This window comes from Schistocerca americana, chromosome 8, assembly GCF_021461395.2.
Source record: "Schistocerca americana isolate TAMUIC-IGC-003095 chromosome 8, iqSchAmer2.1, whole genome shotgun sequence".
Lineage (NCBI taxonomy): Eukaryota > Metazoa > Arthropoda > Insecta > Orthoptera > Acrididae > Schistocerca > Schistocerca americana.
In genome coordinates, this window is record NC_060126.1 from 519,308,027 (window position 1) to 519,328,047 (window position 20,021).

General features: G+C 47.3%; 1 protein-coding gene across 2 annotated transcripts in view; it reads left to right on the plus strand.

The window, feature by feature from the left end:
- Positions 1-20,021, plus strand: part of LOC124625787 (organic cation transporter protein) — a 471,790-nt gene that overhangs the window by 343,712 nt on the left and 108,057 nt on the right. For both annotated transcript variants that reach the window (XM_047149232.1, XM_047149233.1), the window contains exon 2: positions 6,699-6,940. In XM_047149232.1, the coding sequence (XP_047005188.1) occupies positions 6,699-6,940 (242 nt within the window). The remainder of the gene's footprint in view (positions 1-6,698; positions 6,941-20,021) is intronic.

Here is a 20,021-nt window from a genome sequence, read left to right on the forward strand (position 1 = left end):
TCGTAAATTACAGTGGTTGATGTGGCTTCTCAATAATTATATAACAGAAAAATCATCACGTCTCAGATTTTTAGCTCACCTCGCCGTCTCGGAAGCAACTCCCTCCTAACTTCTCCTTACTACAATTTACCGAAGTTGGTTTAAAAAAAAAGGTATCTGGCTGTGTTTTCAACTGACCAATCAGGGTCTCAATGTTAACCTTAAGCTCCGCCTACAAAAATTCTGTCTATCCAATGAGAAACGTTATACTTTTCGTGGTGGGGCAATGTTTTTAACGTTTGCAACGTAACAGAGACGCGTATAGTCTCACGCTAAAACTTGCAGCTGGTGTGGTCCTTTTAGTGTTATCGTAAGATCTATACTGTTCTTCTGGAGGGCTCTATCTGGCGGTCGGCTGGCGACGTGGGTGTCCGTCCCTTATCGTAGGGCCTCCTAGCCTACACGACTCTGCTCTCGGCTTCTGTTTTCGTTTCTTCCCTCGGAACTGCGTCTGTTTCACGGTGGGAAGGTATGACATGCATTTAGGCATTCTTGTGTTAGCCTGTGGTATTCCATTTTCTCACTCGTTGATCGTATTACTTTGGTTAATTTAATGTCAGGATTTATTCGGAGCTATGTGACATACTGCCGGATTTGCTATCATGTCAGGGTTTTCATGGAAGGTGTTGGATTTGCCTGACACCTTACAACTTGCCAGCTGCGCTTGGGAAGGATTGGAACGCCCTGCCGGAAGAACTCCTCAGCAGTCCTGTGGCCACCAGGGGATGTACTGCTGTCACACTATTAAGAGGCAATTCACGTCTTTCGTGATCTCCAATGGACCACCATAACGCGCGGTGGCTTCAGTGTAATTATGGGCTTTGAATAAAAGTGACATTATACGAGGGTTGGAACTCAAATAGTGGCAACTATTTATTCACAACCGATACAAGAGAGTTACATGTTTGCACCTGTTACTGTCCTTCAAAGTGATCACCATCGTTGTCTAGAAGCCGTTTCCAGCGATGTGGAAGGCGTAGTATACCGTCAGCAGAGCCTGTGCTGTTGATGGTGCGAATGGAGAGGTCTAAAGTTATGGTGCTTCTCGTGTACGACTGTGATGGCGTTATCCTAACGCATTACGTTCATCCACGGCAGACCGTCAGTGCACAGTATTACTGTTAGTTTTTGGAGCATCACCTGCGACCAGCTTTGCGAAAGAAGCGGCGACACTTTCTGCGCAACCCACCCATCATTTTGCACGACAATGCGCGGGCGCATACAGCGCAAGCTGTGGCTGCTCTGTTCGGTCGATGGGACTGGGACGTACTGTACCATCCACCATCCACCAGGCACAGGCAGTAGACCGCTCCATTCGCACCATCAACAGAACAGGCTCTGCTAACGGTATACTACGCCTTCCACATCGCTGGCAACGGGTTCTGCACAACGCTGGTGACTACTCTGAAGGACAGTAACAGGTGCAAACATGTAACCCTTTTGTATCGGTTGTGAATAAATAGTTGCCAGTATTTAAGTTCCAATACTCGTATACAACACTTGAATCAGTGTCTTCTCGTGACCTCAGTGACTGTTAGTAGAGATTTAATTGAAACCTATGACTCCCAGAAAAAACAGTAATTCATACTCACTGCACAGTTCTAGAAGTTCTTTCACTCCTTGTGAGTACGTGCTCCCTTACGCCACACTTACTTTTAAACCACATTATTTCTTCGCTTTATGAAAATCAGTGTCTTTCTATGTGGTTGATGATGATCTTTTTGTGGACGTCTAGTACATCACAGAGAGAAGTCTGATAGCTCTTAAATTCTTAGTCAGTCTCTCTTTCTTATGAGAGAGCCAATTTAAACATTTTTGTACATTGAGAAACAAATATGAGCATCAAGGTGAATAAACGCAGTGGTATTATATGAAAACCATGGATATTACTTTCATTGGTGACGTCCCACAAAAGTTCGCCCAGAAAATGGAAATCCAAGCTTTTTGTAGGAAATATTATGGCTGTAATTATGATCTGATATGTCTTCAGCAATTGCCATCGTTAATTCAGATCAGTGTGTGGCAACCCTGAAACAACTGCAGTTTTGGCTGATCCTTGTTTCATTTAGCTGCTAGAATCTTTTGAAACGTGATGCTGCGAAAGAATGCTGAGAATTAGAGAGATAACAGCGTTACTAAAGAAGGGATATTGAGTCAAACCTTTGACAAAAGATGTATATTGCACAAACGAACTAAAGGAAGGTCTTGGTTGATACACACATTGTGAGGCATCAAGGAATAGTTATTTTGGTAATGGAGGCAAGAAGGAGGGGCGAAGATTCAAACGTTGTAGGGTGCAGTAGTTACGCAGGGATGAAGAAACTTGGAGATGCGAGAGTAGCTTGTAGCACTGCGTGAAACAAGCCTTCGGTTTGGAGACCACAGTAACACACAACACTTGCAATCCCTCCTTTGTGCCATATCCAACTCTTTCCTCGATTCTGACAAACCGTTGGGAAAAAGATATCAATACGAAGGTGCCCACGGTGCAACTGAATAAACAGTGGTTTACACGCACAATACAAAGTTTCCATATGATGTAAGGGGCGATGAAAAGTTTCCGTTTGAGGGCGTTGCTGCAGCGTACATACAACGTAGCGCGACGCCGATGCGGGTGTATAAGCACCGACATGTAGGTAAGGGATCAGTGTGACGTTCGTGTGTTTCCGACGTGCGTGTGGTAAAGGCGGAAACGTGAGCTGGGTCACGCTGCGTTCACGTGGTGTTAGTCTTTCCTTGGCTGCCGAGGAGCAAACACCGGTACACGTCCACCGAACTCCGCAAGAGTCCGACTGTTGCACAGTACACAGGTAGTGATGAGAGTTTTGTAAGTGACCTGTGTGTGTGCGACACACGTCCTTAAGACATACCAGTGAATTTGTCCACGACTTACATCTTCCATGATTAAATGTAATTTATAGGGTGTTGTTATATTTATTCTCTCTGGATGGATATCAGCTGACATTCGACGGATGACTGATTGCGGTGATTGGATAAATCATAACGGGTCTTTTCGGCTTTTTATGCGCATTGTATTAAATCCGATTAGCCTTGAGAATTAGCTGGAAGCCTTCGCATCTACCGTTCAGCAGCAGCAGTGTCTGCTGCGTTTCGCGACATTTTCTTAAAGATGCAGCCCACAAACAGAAGCGTCTTCCACCGCGAACAGTCTCAAAGTTGGCAGTAGGGCGTACTGCGATCATCTAGAACTTTTTGTGAGGGCAGAGTGGGCACAGTACACAACCACCAGAGTTACGTTGCACTTCACAAGTCTAAATGACGACGTAACTGTTCTCTGAAGAACGTAAACATATGTTAATTCAGATTCCTCTCATAACGAAATAGTAGCAACAGCCTCTGTGTCCTTCTCCCCTATAGAAACATTTGTCGGAGCTTAGCGATTTGTGAAAAATTGCTTGCTGACGATTTTGCAGAATATTTCGGAACCTACAGGGATGCCCCAGAGGTACAGATAGTGGCAGAGTGGGCTGTACATTCACGTGTCCGGCACATTTCCCGTCCCAGTTTTTCTATAGAAGTTCCGGCGGCACTAACAGCGCTAGAGTACGGTCCGAATCAAACAAAAAAAATGTTCTTACCATAACAGATTACAGAAGATTGCCCCAAAACATGCAGACCCTGATCCTTGCCAGGAAATCTTATCAACAGGTAGCTGACGTTACGAAAGCGAGCATGAGAAACAAAAAAAATCTCCGAAAGAAGGTAAAATTGGTGGACCAAGGGATACGCCACCATTAGAAATCGTGAAATAATCAAGGAATTAGCAAAGACTGCCGCTGAAAAATATTACACTGCTGTCATCAGATCTAGAGCACTGTACGTGTAAGAATAAGAAGCCTTTGGGAAGATGGGTATCGTGTTTCGAACACACTGACGGAAAACGTTATGAACAAATAAAGGCAAAAATTTCTCTAAAGCTGTGGTTCCAATCAGTTAAAGTAAATACAAATTTTATTTGTTCTTTAATCTGCGTGATCTCTGTTGTAAATGTGACGCTGTAAAATACTGACATATAATTTACATTTTCTCCGCGTTAGGCTCTATGTAGGATTGAAGAAGTAAAATGATCAATTTTGGCATGCTGATATGGAAATACAGCTTTATCGAAATGCTACATTAATTTTGAAAACAGTGAAGTAGTTGAAAGATATTTCTTATTTCCCAACTTCAAGAAAACACTATTTCTTGTTTTTCTCTCTCTCTCTCTCTCTCTCTCTCTCTCTCTCTCTCTCTCTCTCTCTCTCTCTCTCTCTATTAGCCTTCGAGAATGGCGTAAACATAACGTATCACTTGTCTGGCTGCGCTAGTTTCCACGGACAAAGGAGTAAACTTCCGCGCTCGGCGGCATTCAAATGACCGCAGCAACAGCAGTCCGTAAAGAGCACACAGAATATATGGACTTCCCTGGTCTAGAGTGGAGCCCTGGACATGCAGGTGAAGAGCTGAGTGCCAGATCGGGGAGGGGATATTTCCTCCTGCGAGTCGCTCCGGAAGGGCTCCGGATGAAGTCAGCCTGCTATCAAATAAGCGGGTATCTTTTCTGGGGGTGTAAATCGACCAGAGAGATGGGCCCACCATCCTCACCATTCTCGTGCCACGGTGACGAGGGGCTGCACCCTACTTGGAGTCAGGCGAATATCCCAGTCACGGGGTACACTACACAGTGTACCTCTTCTTCTTGCTACTATACTGCGTAGAAACAATACTGGAAATATCGTTATTTACTATCCTTACTGGTCGTGCAGTTTCAATAACCAGCAGAGTAGCTGCATTGCTGACGAAGATTGTTCCTGTACTTCAGTGTCTCTGTAGAGGGTTGGCAGGGGGTCTTTATTATACAGGGTGTTACAAAAAGGTACGGCCAAACTTTCAGGAAACATTCCTCACACACAAATAAAGAAAAGATGTCATGTGGACATGTGTCCGGAGACGCTTAATTTCCATGTTAGAGCTCATTTTATTACTTCTCTTCAAACCACATTAATCATGGAATGGAAACACACAGCAACAGAACGTATCAGCGTGACTTCAAACACTTTGCTACAGGAAATGTTCAAAATGTCCTCCGTTAGCGAGGATACACGCATCCACCCTCCGTGGCATGGAATCCCTGATGCGCTGATGCAGCCCTGGAGAATGGCGTATTGTATCACAGCCGTCCACAATACGAGCACGAAGAGTCTCTACATTTGGTACCGGGGTTGCGTAGACAAGAGCTTTCAAATGCCCCCATAAATGAAAGTCAAGAGGGTTGAGGTCAGGAGAGCGTGGAGGCCATGGAATTGGTCCGCCTCTACCAATCCATCGGTCACCGAATCTGTTGTTGAGAAGCGTACGAACACTTCGACTGAAACGTGCAGGAGCTCCATCGTGTGTGAACCACATGTGTCGTACTTGTAAAGGCACACGTTCTAGCAGCACAGGTAGAGTATCCCGTATGAAATCGTGATACCGTGCTCCATTGAGCGTAGGTGGAAGAACATGGGGCCCAATCGAGACATCACCAACAATGCCTGCCGAAACGCTCACAGAAAATCTGTGTCGATGACGTGATTGCACAATTGCGTGCGGATTCTCGTCAGCCCACACATGCTGATCTGTGAAAATTTACAATTTGATCACGTTGGAATGAAGCCTCATCCGTAAAGAGAACATTTGCACTGAAATGAGCATTGACACATTGTCGGATGAACCATTCGCAGAAGTGTACCCGTGTAGGCCAATCAGCTGCTGATAGTGCCTGCACACGCTGTACACGGTACGGAAACAACTGGTTCTGCGGTAGCACTCTCCATACAGTGACGTGGTCAGCGTTACCTTGTACAGCAGCAACTTCTCTGACGCTGACAATAGGGTTATCGTCAACTGCACGAAGAATTTATTCGTCCATTGCAGGTGTCCTCGTCGTTCTAGGTCTTCCCCAGTCGCGAGTCATAGGCTGGAATGTTCCGTGCTCCCTAAGACGCCGATCAATTGCTTCGAACGTCTTCCTGTCGGGACGCCTTCGTTCTGGAAATCTGTCTCGATACAAACGTACCGCGCCACGTCTATTGCCCGTGCTAATCCGTACATGAAATCGGCATCTGCCAACTCCGCATTTGTAAACATTGCACTGACTGCAAAACCACGTTCGCGATGAACACTAACCTGTTGATGCTACATACTGATGTGCTTGATGCTAGTACTGTAGAGCAATGAGTCGCATGTCGACACAAGCACCGAAGTCAACATTACCTTCCTTCAATTGGGCCAACTGGCGGTGAATCGAGGAAGTACAGTACATACTGACGAAACTAAAATGAGCTCTAACATGGAAAGTAAGCATTTCCGGACACATGTCCACATAACATATTTTCTTTATTTGTGTGTGAGCAATGTTTACTGAAAGTTTGGCCGTACCTTTTTGTAACACCCTGGATACCAGCTTATACGTTCCTACACTAGCGGCCACTGCACCTCCTTTGTTAGGTGGAGGAATTCCAGCTACGACGTAGACTTTGTCCATTGGCGTCGTCTGAGGATACTTTCCGACTACAGTTACCTGCAGGTTTCACGAAAGAGCACGTCCACCTGTTTCGTGTGTGCTGACTTTGCCCCAACGCTGGACAGTTGAGTGACCCCGGCTGCCGGTGTTCCAGGACGGGGAGCGCGAGCCGGAGGCTGGCGGCGACGGCCTGGAGGCGGCGCTGTGGCGGCTGGGGCGGCCCGGCCGCTTCCTCTGGTCCGTCTTCCTGCTGTGCTCGCTGCCCGGCGTCTTCAACATGTGGCACCTCACCTCGTACGTCTTCCAGGGCTACCGCGTCGACCACTGGTGCCACGTGGAGGCGCTCAGCGCCCGGGGCTGGAGCGAGGCCCAGGTGCGAAACATCTCCGGACAAGGGTGAGGCTCCACGCAGCAGGCTGCTTCCTTGTCCTCCTCCTCCAGTGCTGAGGGCGAGCTTCCGGCGTCCACAACTACACGGCCAGCCACAACTTCGCCGACGAAATTTCCAAAGGTTTTCCGCGGGCGTTATCTGATTACATTGCGTGAAGCACCAAAAGACACGGTCTGACGTCAATGTTACTTCGTACACGTACACACCACCGGCGGGTATGTAAATGGATACAGCTGCAGTTCCCCGTGGTAGGTAGAATGGCCAGTAGAGCGCATTAGTGTCGGTCGTGTATAGTTTCGTTTCCAGACCTTGTAGGGTATAGAGATAGAATTAACTAAAACTTGCATTGCAAATATTAAGAAAATGAGAACTGCTACTGACGTGCGGTTTTCACAGAATGGATCAGTAGTCAAGGGATCGTATTGTTAACCAAAAACAGATTAAAATAATGTTTTGTGGAAACGAGCACATTTTTAAAAATGAAACCATGCCTAATCCCATTAGCAAACTAAAACCGTGATAAATTAGAATGTCAGTGACGCTTGTTTGCAGGATTCTAGTGCGAGCCATTTACGAGATGTAGTATTCTGAAAAGTTTACACAGCGACACTGGTTTGTGGGATTCAGCCTGCGTTTCTGCTTTCTAGGATGTTGCTTTAATGTGCTTGTGTTGAAAGGTCCCCGTAGAAAAAATAATGGACTGTGCTGATAAACCTCTTACATTATTTGATATTCAAACAGCTGAGCAGGACTGAACGTACTCGCACATTTCGCTCTTTACCTATTCTGATCAACACTAAACTGACACACAGTATTTTTTAGCGCAACGCAGTCTGACTTTCAACAATCCCTACAAAAGAATGGCCTTGACTAACATTAACCTATACCTTTCACAAATCACCTACCTCACAAAAAAAATCTTCGGTACTCGAATTACTGCAATACAGCGAGCACCAATACTGCCAGTTAAATAAAAGATTCTAACTACTGATGTCACTAACTACTGATAAGCATAGTTAGCAAATGAAAGATTTTGATAGAGAATAAACAATGTATTCACCTTCATACTGTTCAAAAGTCATAATATATAGCAGTTCACGGCATCCAGTCTTACAAATTTACTGTCTCTGATGGACACACGTCCAGATCATCCGCTCTCAAAACTCCGCCATCTCACTCCCCACATCCACCACTGCTGGCGGCTCACCTCCAACTGCGCAACGCTACGCGCTGTTGGCAGCCAACTGCCCAACTCTACAATAGCATATACTCCAACAATGCAAACCAACCACAGCCGTCACACAGAACAGTCAGTGATTTTCATAGAGAGCGCTACGTGGCGTTACCAACATAAAAACCTAAACAGCCTACTTATAGTGTCCCCAGTGAGTGCATTGCGACTTGCTATACAGTTGGTGTGTGACAGTCCAAGCAGTAGGTGGTGTATGGAGAGTGTAGGAAGAATGTTCGTTATTGTACGGTTTATGCGACAAGATATCGCAATACACGCCAACCATTTCGGCAGTTATTTACCAAGCTTTTCGGCCAGTCAGGTGTAACTGGTAGTTTAACACACAGCGTAAGAGAGGGAAACAAGTGACGACAGAAGAAGAGAAAATTGATGTCATTGGTGCTCTTGCAGTTGATCAGCACGTTAGCTCAGGCGCAACCGCAGAGGAACCAGCATGGGTCAGGCAAGCGCCCTACACTCTCTCCATCGACACAGGTCCCACCCCTACCACATCTCTCTCCATCAGGAGTCGCATGAGAACAGTTATGAGAATCGTTTTGACTTCTGTACATGGGCATTAAGACAGGATACGCTAGATGTACCACGTATCTTGTTTAGCGATGAAGCCACACGCGTTTGTTATTCATGGCCAGGTAAACCGCCGAAAAATGCATTATTGCATTGCTGACAATGCCCGTTGGCTTCGTCATATGGAACGTCAGCGTACATGGAGTGTATGGGATAGTTAACCATCAACTCGTGGGCCCGTTTTTCACAGATGGAACATAAAACGCGCACAAGTGTGGCAGCCACCTAACAGACCATTTCCTACGGATACTCTCCTTTGAAGGCTGGGAGGAACGTGTGGTGCCGTCTGACGGCTGTCCAGCCCAACTACACGATGTACACGGCATGTCTTCACCAGTCGTTTCCAAAAAACTAGACTGGACGCAGCGGACGTGTACCTTGGCCGGCCTTTTGCCCGGTTTTGACGGCTGTAGACTTTTTCTGTGGGGAAAGCTGAAAGACGCTGCCTGCAAAGACGTACCAACTGTACCCGATCATATGCAATGACATACTTCTGCCGCGCGGGATTAGCCGAGCGGTGTCAGGCGCGCCAGTCATGGACTGTGCGGCTGGTCCCGGCGGAGGTTCGAGTCCTCCCTCGGGCATGGCTGTGTGTGTGTTTGTCCTTAGGATAATTTAGGTTAGGTAGTGTGTAAACTTAGGGACTGATGACCTTAGCAGTTAAGTCTCATAAGATTTCACACACATTTGAACATTTTTTGACATACTGCTGTAGCCTGCTCGGACATTTCCGCTGGAATGCTAGTACGCGTGCAGCGGTCGTTCAATACGTGAGTGGAAGCTTGCATTGCCGCTGCCGGTGGTCATTTTGATCGCAGCCTGTGACGGTCAGTTGTCTCGTTACTGGTCAGAATGCCAGACTGCGCATAACTAGTGTGTGCAGCTGTATCGTCCTTTAATGTGTGCACCACAGGTATTGTAGAAGGGTCGGCGTGGAAACTTTTAAAAATACGGTATCTCTAAAAACGACCCATACTAGAATGCTGCAACAAGCATAGCCGACATTCTTATTTACCCTACTTTTAGTTCGTTAATATCAATAGGCAGTGTTCCATAAAAAGGTGAATATTTAGACAAAAATACTTTGTAAGTGTTACTACAATCTGTTGATGGGCTAACAATACGAGCCCCTGATTCTATTCTATCAAAACTGCACGTCAATAGTAGTTTCCATTGCCGCAATAATTTCTGTGCGAGTTTCACGTGATTGACCCTGTACGAAGGGCTTGGAGAGCGTCAGATGGTGAGAGATTACTGTGAAGGAAACGGAAATTCCGCGTACCCGTGTAAGACTGCGGTATCAGCACCTGACTGTTTCCAAGGGGCTGCATTGTGGGTCTGCGTTTGGACGGCTGGTAGAATCGTGTATCTAGATCCGCGACACCTGAGTTTGTCCCGACCCACTTACGGGAATGCAGCTGGGTGATGATGTCGACACCCTCCGATATTTCGACAGGAGCAGATAGCTGCTGAAATTAGCTAGTAACCTTATAAACAGAGGTGGTGGTTTTTGTTTAAATTCTGCATGGCATCCCGGGCTCTCCTTCGCCAAAAAATAGAGGGATAGAATTAATGCTACCTCAGCCACTGATTATTAATTTCAGTGTCGACAATTTATGAAGTCGATATTTTTTTGGTTTGTGTTGGCGCTAGCGTTTAGTGTGTCTGACCGAGTTTTATCTTCCCGGACTTTCTCTAAAAACCGAGATTTTAAATTCCTTTGCACAGCGTTTACTTTCTGCAGTCAGGCCTTGATAGTGGCAGGGTGTGCTCCTGTCGAAGTATTGGCGGTTGTCGACGGCGTCACACGGCTGCGTTCCCGTTATTTCAACAGTATGCAGACTGTAGCGAGGTCCGGTCAACCGCGTCTGCACACTACAAGGGGGGCGCACTGTAACGTCTGCGCCTGTTGTTTGAGAACAAGTAATGGTCTGCCTGTAACGTTCTGTGTCATCCCGACTCTTTGATCTGAGACTAGCAGCGCTCGAACTAGGGAATTACCGTCCCATGCGTTGGCTGCCGTTATCACAACAACACAAACGACTGAGTTTGAAGCGGTGTCGTGAGAAGGCAGCGTGGATTGTTGATGAATGGCGTCGCATTGTTTAGCGGTGAATCACGGTTCTGCGTTTCCCTTGTGAACATCGTCGGCGAATGTGTCAGCGGCCTGGACAGAGGTTCCATTTCTCCAGTGTTCCGGAGACGCAGCGTGCTGTTACTGCTGGCGTCACGGTATGGGGAGCTATTGGGTGTGGCTTCCAGTCACGACTTGGTAGTGGTTGAAGGAACTCTTGTCGCACAACAGTCAGTCACGGACATCCTGCGCATGCGACAGTTTCGTGGCGCCATTTCCCAACAAGACATTGCTTGTCTAGACATTGCTTGTCTAGACATGCTACCTCTCTCTGTGAACAATATCTGATGCTGTGTGGCTATCTCGGACGTAAACTTCATCCCAGCGCCAGAACCTGAGGTATCAAGGACCAGTTGCAACCTCTCGTGCGGCAGCTCGCCTCACAACTGTTGCAACAGCTTTGTCAGCCTTCCCAACTGAATCAACGCTTACACCCAGGCCAGAGGAGGTGTAACGTCATAGTGATAAGTGGATTCATACTGCCAGATTATTTGTAAATTGATTGGATTTTGTAATCACTGAAATAACAGAACACACTCGTGAAGCACCTGCACGGTGGTAGCCTCCTGACCACGCAGGGATCGCACCATTGGTGCGCGCACTGCCCGCTCCCCACGTGTGCCACGGACTGTGTGGCCGTCATGACTGTGGCACGTGAACTCCTGGAAACAGACTGCTGGCCACGTAGCCATCGCTGTGGCTAGGTGGCGCCCACGAGGAGAGCGACCGCTTGGATTGGGTAGTACCACGGCAGATAGTTTGCTCATGAAGCGACTTGAACTTCCTCCTGGTGGTGGTCACAACGCTCCAGCAGTCTCTTTGCGTGCGAACTGTGACTCCAATGCGTTCCCTGATCACTCTGTGGGAGGAATAAAGGACTAGACGACAAGGAGCAAAATCCTCCCCCCAATAACTGGTCCGTACCACGACCAAAGGGGACACCTTTTTGGCCACAAAGCCTTCATGGGTCTTCATATTGCCTTTCCAGGATGATGAATTTCCTGAGATGGTCAAAGTGATGGTCTGCCAGTGTGACGTTAAACCCCGTGTTCCTCTCCTCTTCTGAGATGCTTCAGGTATATGAAGTTTGGACATACGTCTTCTCGTTGCACCGCTACCCCTGTCTGCATTATTGTGGATGTCCACAGCGTGCGAACGTTCCATGTACTCTGTCCGCAGCTCGTGGCCTCGCGGTCACGTTCTCTCTTCCCGAGCACGGGGTCCCGGGTTCGATTCCCGGCGGGGTCAGGGATTTTCACCTGCCTCGAGATGACTGGGTGTTTGTGTCGTCCTCACCATTTCATCATTATTCCTGAAAGTGGCGACATTGGACTGAGTACAGGTTGGGAATTTGCACAGGTGCTGATGACCGCGCAGTTGAGCGCTCTACAAACCAGTCATCATCATCCGCGTACCCTCCCCCCATCTGTGTAAACTTCTGAGAGTTCCACTCTCCCTGCTCACCAGATTGCTCCATTTTTAATCGTGAATAGAAAATCCAGGAGTATCAGACACTGGAAAAGCTCGCACATCAACAGGCCAGAAAAAATTGTCTTCATCCCATACAAATGTAACAATCTTACACGATGTTCTCTCCTCCTCTGTCGACGGTGCTGTCCCCTGTTGCGCCTGTTGCACTGAGCCTTGAGAACGGCTTGCTGATACGTGCCACTCCCCCCACCCCAGGTGATTGGGCGCCCTTCTGGTACTTCCACTGCACCTACTTTGGGAGCATTGGCTCGCCACCTGTTGGGGTCAACAGCTCCCATTCCCCAGCTGGAGGTGCCTCATCCTCCTCCAGTTTCTCTAGTTAGGAAGAGGTGCATCGTAACTTACCCTTGCACAATTACTGCTGGTCCACAACCAGGTGCCAGCTGGTGGCAGAAGGAACCACAGGCTGCTGGCTGTTAGACTTCTCGTTCTTCCTATGAAATCATTTCAGGGAAACCTTGTCAGTCTTCGGAGGAGGAGCAGGACAAGTAGTAGTCCTCCAAGATCAAGGAAACTCCAGTGGCCTCCACACAACCGGACTCTGCATGTACACCTTCTGTGCCAGTTATTGGCAGTCTGCCCGATCCTCCAGTGGAATTCTTTTCCCCCCCTCCAAAGTGTCTGGGCGTAAGGAAATCGTTTTCAGTCAGGAACTATCGGATTCCACACTTAATATTCCACTATCCAGCATTCTCTCCGCTCGGTGAAACACATTTGTCTGACTAAGGCAAGGAGAGAAGCAACAGATGCAGTGCTCCTGGACCTCGAGAAAGGATTTGATTCAGTCTGGCATGATGGCCTAATCTACAACCTAGATGAAGTAGGGTGCCCAGAACAGACAGTCTCCTTCCTTATGTGAAGACAGTTCTTCGTAAGGGACTGAGCAAGTCCAGCCATACATCTACATCTACATCTACATCCATACTCCGCAAGCCACCTGACGGTGTGTGGCGGAGGGTACCTTGAGTACCTCTATCGGTTCTCCCTTCTATTCCAGTCTCGTATTGTTCGTGGAAAAAAAAGGATTGTCGGTATGCCTCTGTGTGGGCTCTAATCTCTCTGATTTTATCCTCATGGTCTCTTCGCGAGATATACGTAGGAGGGAGCAATATACTGCTTGACTCTTCGGTAAAGGTATGTTCTCGAAACTTTGACAAAAGCCCGTACCGAGCTACTGAGCGTCTCTCCTGCAGAGTCTTCCACTGGAGTTAATCTATCATCTCCGTAACGCTTTCGCGATTACTAAATGATCCTGTAACGAAGCGCGCTGCTCTCCGTTCGATCTTCTCTATATCTTCTATCAACCCTATCTGGTACGGATCCCACACTGCTGAGCAGTATTCAAGCAGTGGGCGAACAAGCGTACTGTAACCTACTTCCTTTGTTTTCGGATTGCATTTCCTTAGGATTCTTCCAATGAATCTCAGTCTGGCATCTGCTTTACCGACGATCAACATTATATGATCATTCCATTTTAAATCACTCCTAATGCGTACTCCCAGATAATTTATGGTATTAACTGCTTCCAGTTGCTGACCTGCTATTTTGTAGCTAAATGATAAAGAATCTATCTTTCTGTGTATTCGCAGCACATTACACTTGTCTACATTGAGATTCAATTGCCATTCCCTGCACCATGCGTCAATTCGCTGCAGATCCTCCTGCATTTCAGTACAATTTTCCATTGTTACTACCTCTCGATACACCACAGCATCATCTGCAAAAAGCCTCAGTGAACTTTCGATGTCATCCACAAGGTCATTTATGTATATTGTGAATAGCAACGGTCCTATGACACTCCCCTGCGGGCACACCTGAAATCACTCTTACTTCGGAAGACTTCTCTCCATTGAGAATGACATGCTGCGTCCTGTTATCTAGGAACTCTTCAATCCAATCACACAATTGGTCTGATAGTCCATATGCTCTTACTTTGTTCATTAAACGACTGTGGGGAACTGTATCGAACGCCTTGCGGAAGTCAAGAAACACGGCATCTACCTGTGAACCCGTGTCTATGGCCCTCTGAGTCTCGTGGACGAATAGCGCGAGCTGGGTTTCACATGACCGTCTTTTTCGAAACCCATGCTGATTCCTACAGAGTAGATTTCTAGTCTCCAGAAAAGTCATTATACTTGAACACAATACGTGTTCCAAAATTCTACAACTGATCGAAGTTAGAGATATAGGTCTATAGTTCTGCACATCTCCTCGACGTCCCTTCTTGAAAAAGGGGATGACCTGTGCCCTTTTCCAATCCTTTGGAACGCTACGCTCTTCTAGAGACCTACGGTACACCGCTACAAGAAGGGGGGCAAGTTCCTTCGCGTACTCTGTGTAAAATCGAACTGGTATCCCATCAGGTCCAGAGGCCTTTCCTCTTTTGAGCGATTTTAATTGTTTCTCTATCCCTCTGTCGTCTATTTCGATATCTACCATTTTGTCATCTGTGCGACAATCTAGAGAAGGAACTACAGTGCAGTCTTCCTCTGTGAAACAACTTTGGAAAAAGACATTTAGTATTTCGGCCTTTAGTCAGTCATCCTCTGTTTCAGTACCATTTTGGTCACAGAGTGTCTGGACATTTTGTTTTGATCCACCTACCGCTTTGACATAAGACCAAAATTTCTTAGGATTTTCTGCCACGGCATATTGCAACAGGTGTTCCGAAAGGCTGTGTTTTAGGTCGTGTCCTTTATGCTATGTACACGAATGACATTCCTAAGCAAATTGGCGAAGAGATTGTTCTCTATGCGATGACACAATGGTTTAAAAAAAGTAGTCGCAGCTTCCTCCAAATACATCGCGAACTTCAGATTATGGAGCGATGTAGTCTATGGAAGGTCAAGGTCAACCCACCAAAATTTGGAGAAACTCTTTCACATACGTGGGCCTTGAGATTGATCGACGCTAACGTGGAACAAACATCTCACCACTGCAGAAAACAGAGGCTGCGCTCTTTTCTCTAGGTTGTATACGCTCCTCAAAGGTTACGGACTAACCATTCAGTGGAAACTCCTCCTCCTCCTCCTCCTCCTCCTGCTCCTCTTCCTCGCTCATACTTTCGGTCATCGTGTACGGCTCGGAAGTGTGGTCTATGGCGTCAGGCGCAACACTCCGAGACAAAGACTTCTGTGTCATCTCTTACAGGAGAGCTCTTAGACCAACCGACCATCTACACACTTATTCACGATAAATCCACAAAATTTTACGAAGCAACATAAACTTCGCCTCACTCTCTCATTCAATATTTAGAACAAGGAGCCGGCCGGAGTGGCCGTGCGGTTCTAGGCGCTACAGTCTGGAGCAGCGTAACCGCTACGATCGCCGGATCGAATCCTGCCTCGGGCATGGATGTGTGTGATGTTCTTAGGTTAGTTGGGTTTAAGTAGTTCTAAGTTCTAGGGGACTGATGACCACAGCAGTTAAGTCCCATAGTGCTCAGAGCCACTTGAACCATTTAGAACAAGAACCAACAGAAGCTTCTCAAATACGCCCAGAATTAACCTTTACGAACCACTTGCGGGACCAATAAGATACACAAAACACAAAGAGGAGCTTACACACTGAAAACACGCGCACGAGCCCAATTCCTCATCTCCACGAAATCCCGCAGCGCGTTGTGAAGTCAGACGGGCACAGCCCAGTGGCACATCGTATACAGCAACGGTGCAGCTGTGTGAACAGCTGAGCACAGCGCCGTCGTCCCACTCTTCCATTCTTCCCAGTGAACCCATATATAGGATGCAAAATGCCCAGTTATTCATTAGTATACTTATCTACACCGGTGTGTTTCACTCGTTAATGTTCAAAAGACATTGTCGTACAAACAAATCCGGAATAGAACCGAACAGTACTGAGTGCTAGCTTTAGTAGAAACTGCTCATTCATGTTGTCAACAGCAAGTTTCGTGAGTCACTGGAAAAAGTTCAACAAAAGAGACACACAGGGAATACCGTTGATGGTTCAAATGGCTCTGAGCACTATGGGACTTAACTACTGTGGTCATCAGTCCCCTAGAACTTAGAACTACTTAAACCTAACTAACCTCAGGACGTCACTCACATCCATGCCCGAGGCAGGATTCGAACCTGCGACCGTAGCGGTCGCTCGGCTCCAGACTGTAGCGCCTAGAACCGCACGGCCACTCCGGCCGGCATACATACCGTTGATACTAGCTCTGTTGTGTAGATGCTCTGTGCAGCGCAGATCCAGAAATACACTTTCCGATCAAACCTAACTAGAGATCTATGTTACCTGGAATTGACCACTAGACGCCACGAGATGCGAACTAGCTGTTACGAAAGGAGGGAGTGTTGTGCTGTCAGTGGACAAGCAGTAACGGCAGGTCAGTTCAGTGGCTCCGAACGTAGTCTAGTCACTGGATGTCACCAGGCCTGTTAAACTAGCCCGAGTCGCCTCTTGGTGTCGCGACTGTGAAGTGGGAACGCGAAGCAAAACCACAGTTAAAGCTAGACCAGACAAAAAGAAGCCTTAAATCAGCTGAAGGGATGACTCCTGTGTTCCAAAGTGCGACCAGCAGCCCACCTAGCACAATGGCTCTGCGCAGGAAGTTAACGAGAGTGGGGTACGGTAGCCGGCCGCGGTGGCCGTGCGGTTCTAGGCGCTGCAGTCCGGAACCGCAGGACTTCTACGGTCGCAGGTTCGAATCCTGCCTCGGGCACGGATGTGTGTGATGTCCTTAGGTTAGTTAGGTTTAAGTAGTTCTAAGTTCTAGGGGACTGATTACCTAAGATGTTGAGTCCCATAGCGCTCAGAGCCATTTTTTTGGGGTACGGTGGTGGAGTGCCTACTCGTTCTCGACGTATCTCTGCAGCCAGTGGTGAGCGGCGCCTGAGGTGGTGTGCAGAACTCTGACACTGTACAGTGGTCGACTGGAAGTGAGTGATGTGGGGAGACGATTCGCGCTGTACCCTGTGGCAGTCCGATGGAAGGCTGTAGCTTTGGCGAATGCCTCGACAACGTTACCTGACGTCATGTGTGGTGCAAGAGTCAAGTACAGAGGAGGAGGAGGAGGAGGAGGAGGTGGTGGTGTCACGATGTGGGAGGTGTATTTCATGGTTAGGGAGTGGTCCCTTATTGGCATTAGCACTTAAAGAAATCCTAAATGCGGAGTATTATAAACATATTTTACCGGATTTTGTGCGGTAGAACAACAGTTCGGAGGTCGTTTCTATATGTCAGCATGACGATGAGTCCTGTGACAAAGCACCAGCTGTGAGGCCATGGTGTGCGCAGACTGGCGTTCTTAAACAAACCTGCCCGGACTCCCAGTCCGAACCCACCTCTCGGGTGAGTCAGAAACGTCGATTCCGCTCTAGGCCCCAAAGTGGATCATCGTTAGGTTCTCTGTATCGGCTCTTGGGGAAGAGTGGGCTCTCATTCCTCCACAGACATTTAGACACCTCACTGAAAGTGGCAGCAGAGTACAAGCAGTCATAAAGCCGAAGAGTGGACACATCCAGTATTGTCCAATAACAGGTGTCTAGATACTTTTGAGCAGATAGTGTAAACGTGGGCAAGAAATCATAATAAATTCAGTTATTCTGTAACGAGACACCGGAGACCACGGGTTTTTATAGCAAAATAGAAAATTTCCCTGAAGAACCTCATGAATTGTACCGCTAGAGTTCACATTCCGTTTGTATACTCCACTTCTCGGCCTACACCCTGAGTCACTCGGTAGGCCTACTTCCAATACTGCTGTCATCGCCTCTCCCTTTCCTTATTACAATCGCGAATGGAACGAACGAAGAAAGGCTGCCGATAGGCCTTCACATTGCCTGGAAACTCTGAGTTCCCCCTGACGTCTCTTCCCGAGATACTACAAAAATATTCCGACAATCTTCGAGGGTTTGTAAAGGGCGTCTCTGGGATCAATTTTAGGATGCGAAGCCATGTCCAAAAACGATATCCAACGACACTACAAAGCGTCTGATTCACAGGATCAACCTTGCTTTTACCCTAGGCCTATTCGGCAGCAAAAGTTTACCTTGAATGATGACGCCGTGCGTACCAGTCTCCGCAATGCTGCGGCAGTCTCCAGTGCATCAGACATCGCTTACCTTCCTGAATCCCGTCAGGGCCATCGCGCCAGCGTACAAACTCGTGTTTCCTGCCTATGGGATTGCCTCGCAGTGGGTGGTTGCCCCCATAAATTGAACACACCGCACCTCCTTTGCATGACGTGGCTCGTGTCCTCAGTTGGCCTTTGAAGACACCTTCTCCTACCCGTCGAAGTCTGTCGGTGTGTTTTCGTTACGCCATGTATCTAGGAGGAAGCAGAATGTTCGCTGACCCGTTTTGGAACGTCCGCTCTCGGGATTTGAGTAATAGATCCCCGCGTGATGTATAACGCCTCACTTACAGCGTCTGACAATGCAATTTGACAGGTGTCTGTAGCGTTACTCGCGATTACTGAACAAACACTTGACGAAACAGGACGTTTTAATCCAACCTGATAAGTAAAGAAAAGTCGTAAGACGAAATACGTAAACAGTCACTGTTTATTTAACAAGCTTTTCAATCTGAGTGTTTCAGTTCGCGATAACAGCACACGTCACTATTGTTGACATAAGTCCGCAGATGCCTGTCATCTCTACTGCTAGGCCCGCATCTCGTGGTCGTGCGGTAGCGTTCTCACTTCCCACGCCCGGGTTCCCGGGTTCGATTCCCGGCTGGGTCAGGGATTTTCTCTGCCTCGTGATGACTGGGTGTTGTGTGATGTCCTTAGGTTAGTTAGGTTTAAGTAGTTCTAAGTTCTAGGGGACTGATGACCATAGATGTTAAGTCCCATAGTGCTCAGAGCCATTTGAACCATTTTTTGTTGACATAAAATTTCTGCTGTGGTTAATGTCATTCTGCTCTCTTTGTAAACGACCAACAATTTCTTGAATCGTCGCAGATGATAATTTCAGCTTCTTACTAATGTCACGTGATGGTTAAGCACATGGGCCCCTTTTCATTAGAATACATCATTTAAAATCTCTAAAAATATCTTCACTCATATTGTTTTCTCACCATGCTTCCCATACTTTTTTATCGGCTGCTCCATATCGGTTACTACTCTGCGTAGCGCCCCACTTACGCTCTCCCTAATGCCCACCGGTATCGACCGACCGCCGTGTCATCCTCTGCTTCAGCGTGGCTTCAAGAGGTTGTTGTTGTTGTGGTGGTCTTCAGTGTAGAGACTGGTTTGATGCAGCTCTCCATGCTACTCTATCCTGTGTAAGCTTCTTCGTCTCCCAGTACCTACTGCAACCTACATGCTTCTGAATCTGCTTAGTGTATTCTCTCTTGGTCTGCCTCTACGATTTTTACCCTCCACGCTGCCCTCTAATGCTGAATTTGTGATCCCTTGATGCCTCAGAACATGTCCTACAAACCAGTCCCTTCTTCTTGTCAAGTTGTGCCACAAACTCCTCTCCTCCCCATTTCTATTCAATACCTCCTCATTAGTCATGTGATCTACCCATCTAATCTTCGGCATTCTTCTGTAGCACCAAATTTCGAAAGTTTATATTCTCTTCTTGTCCAAACTATTTATCGTCCGTGTTTCACTTCCATACAAATACTTTCAGAAATTACTTCCTGAGACTTAAATCTATACTCGATGTTAACA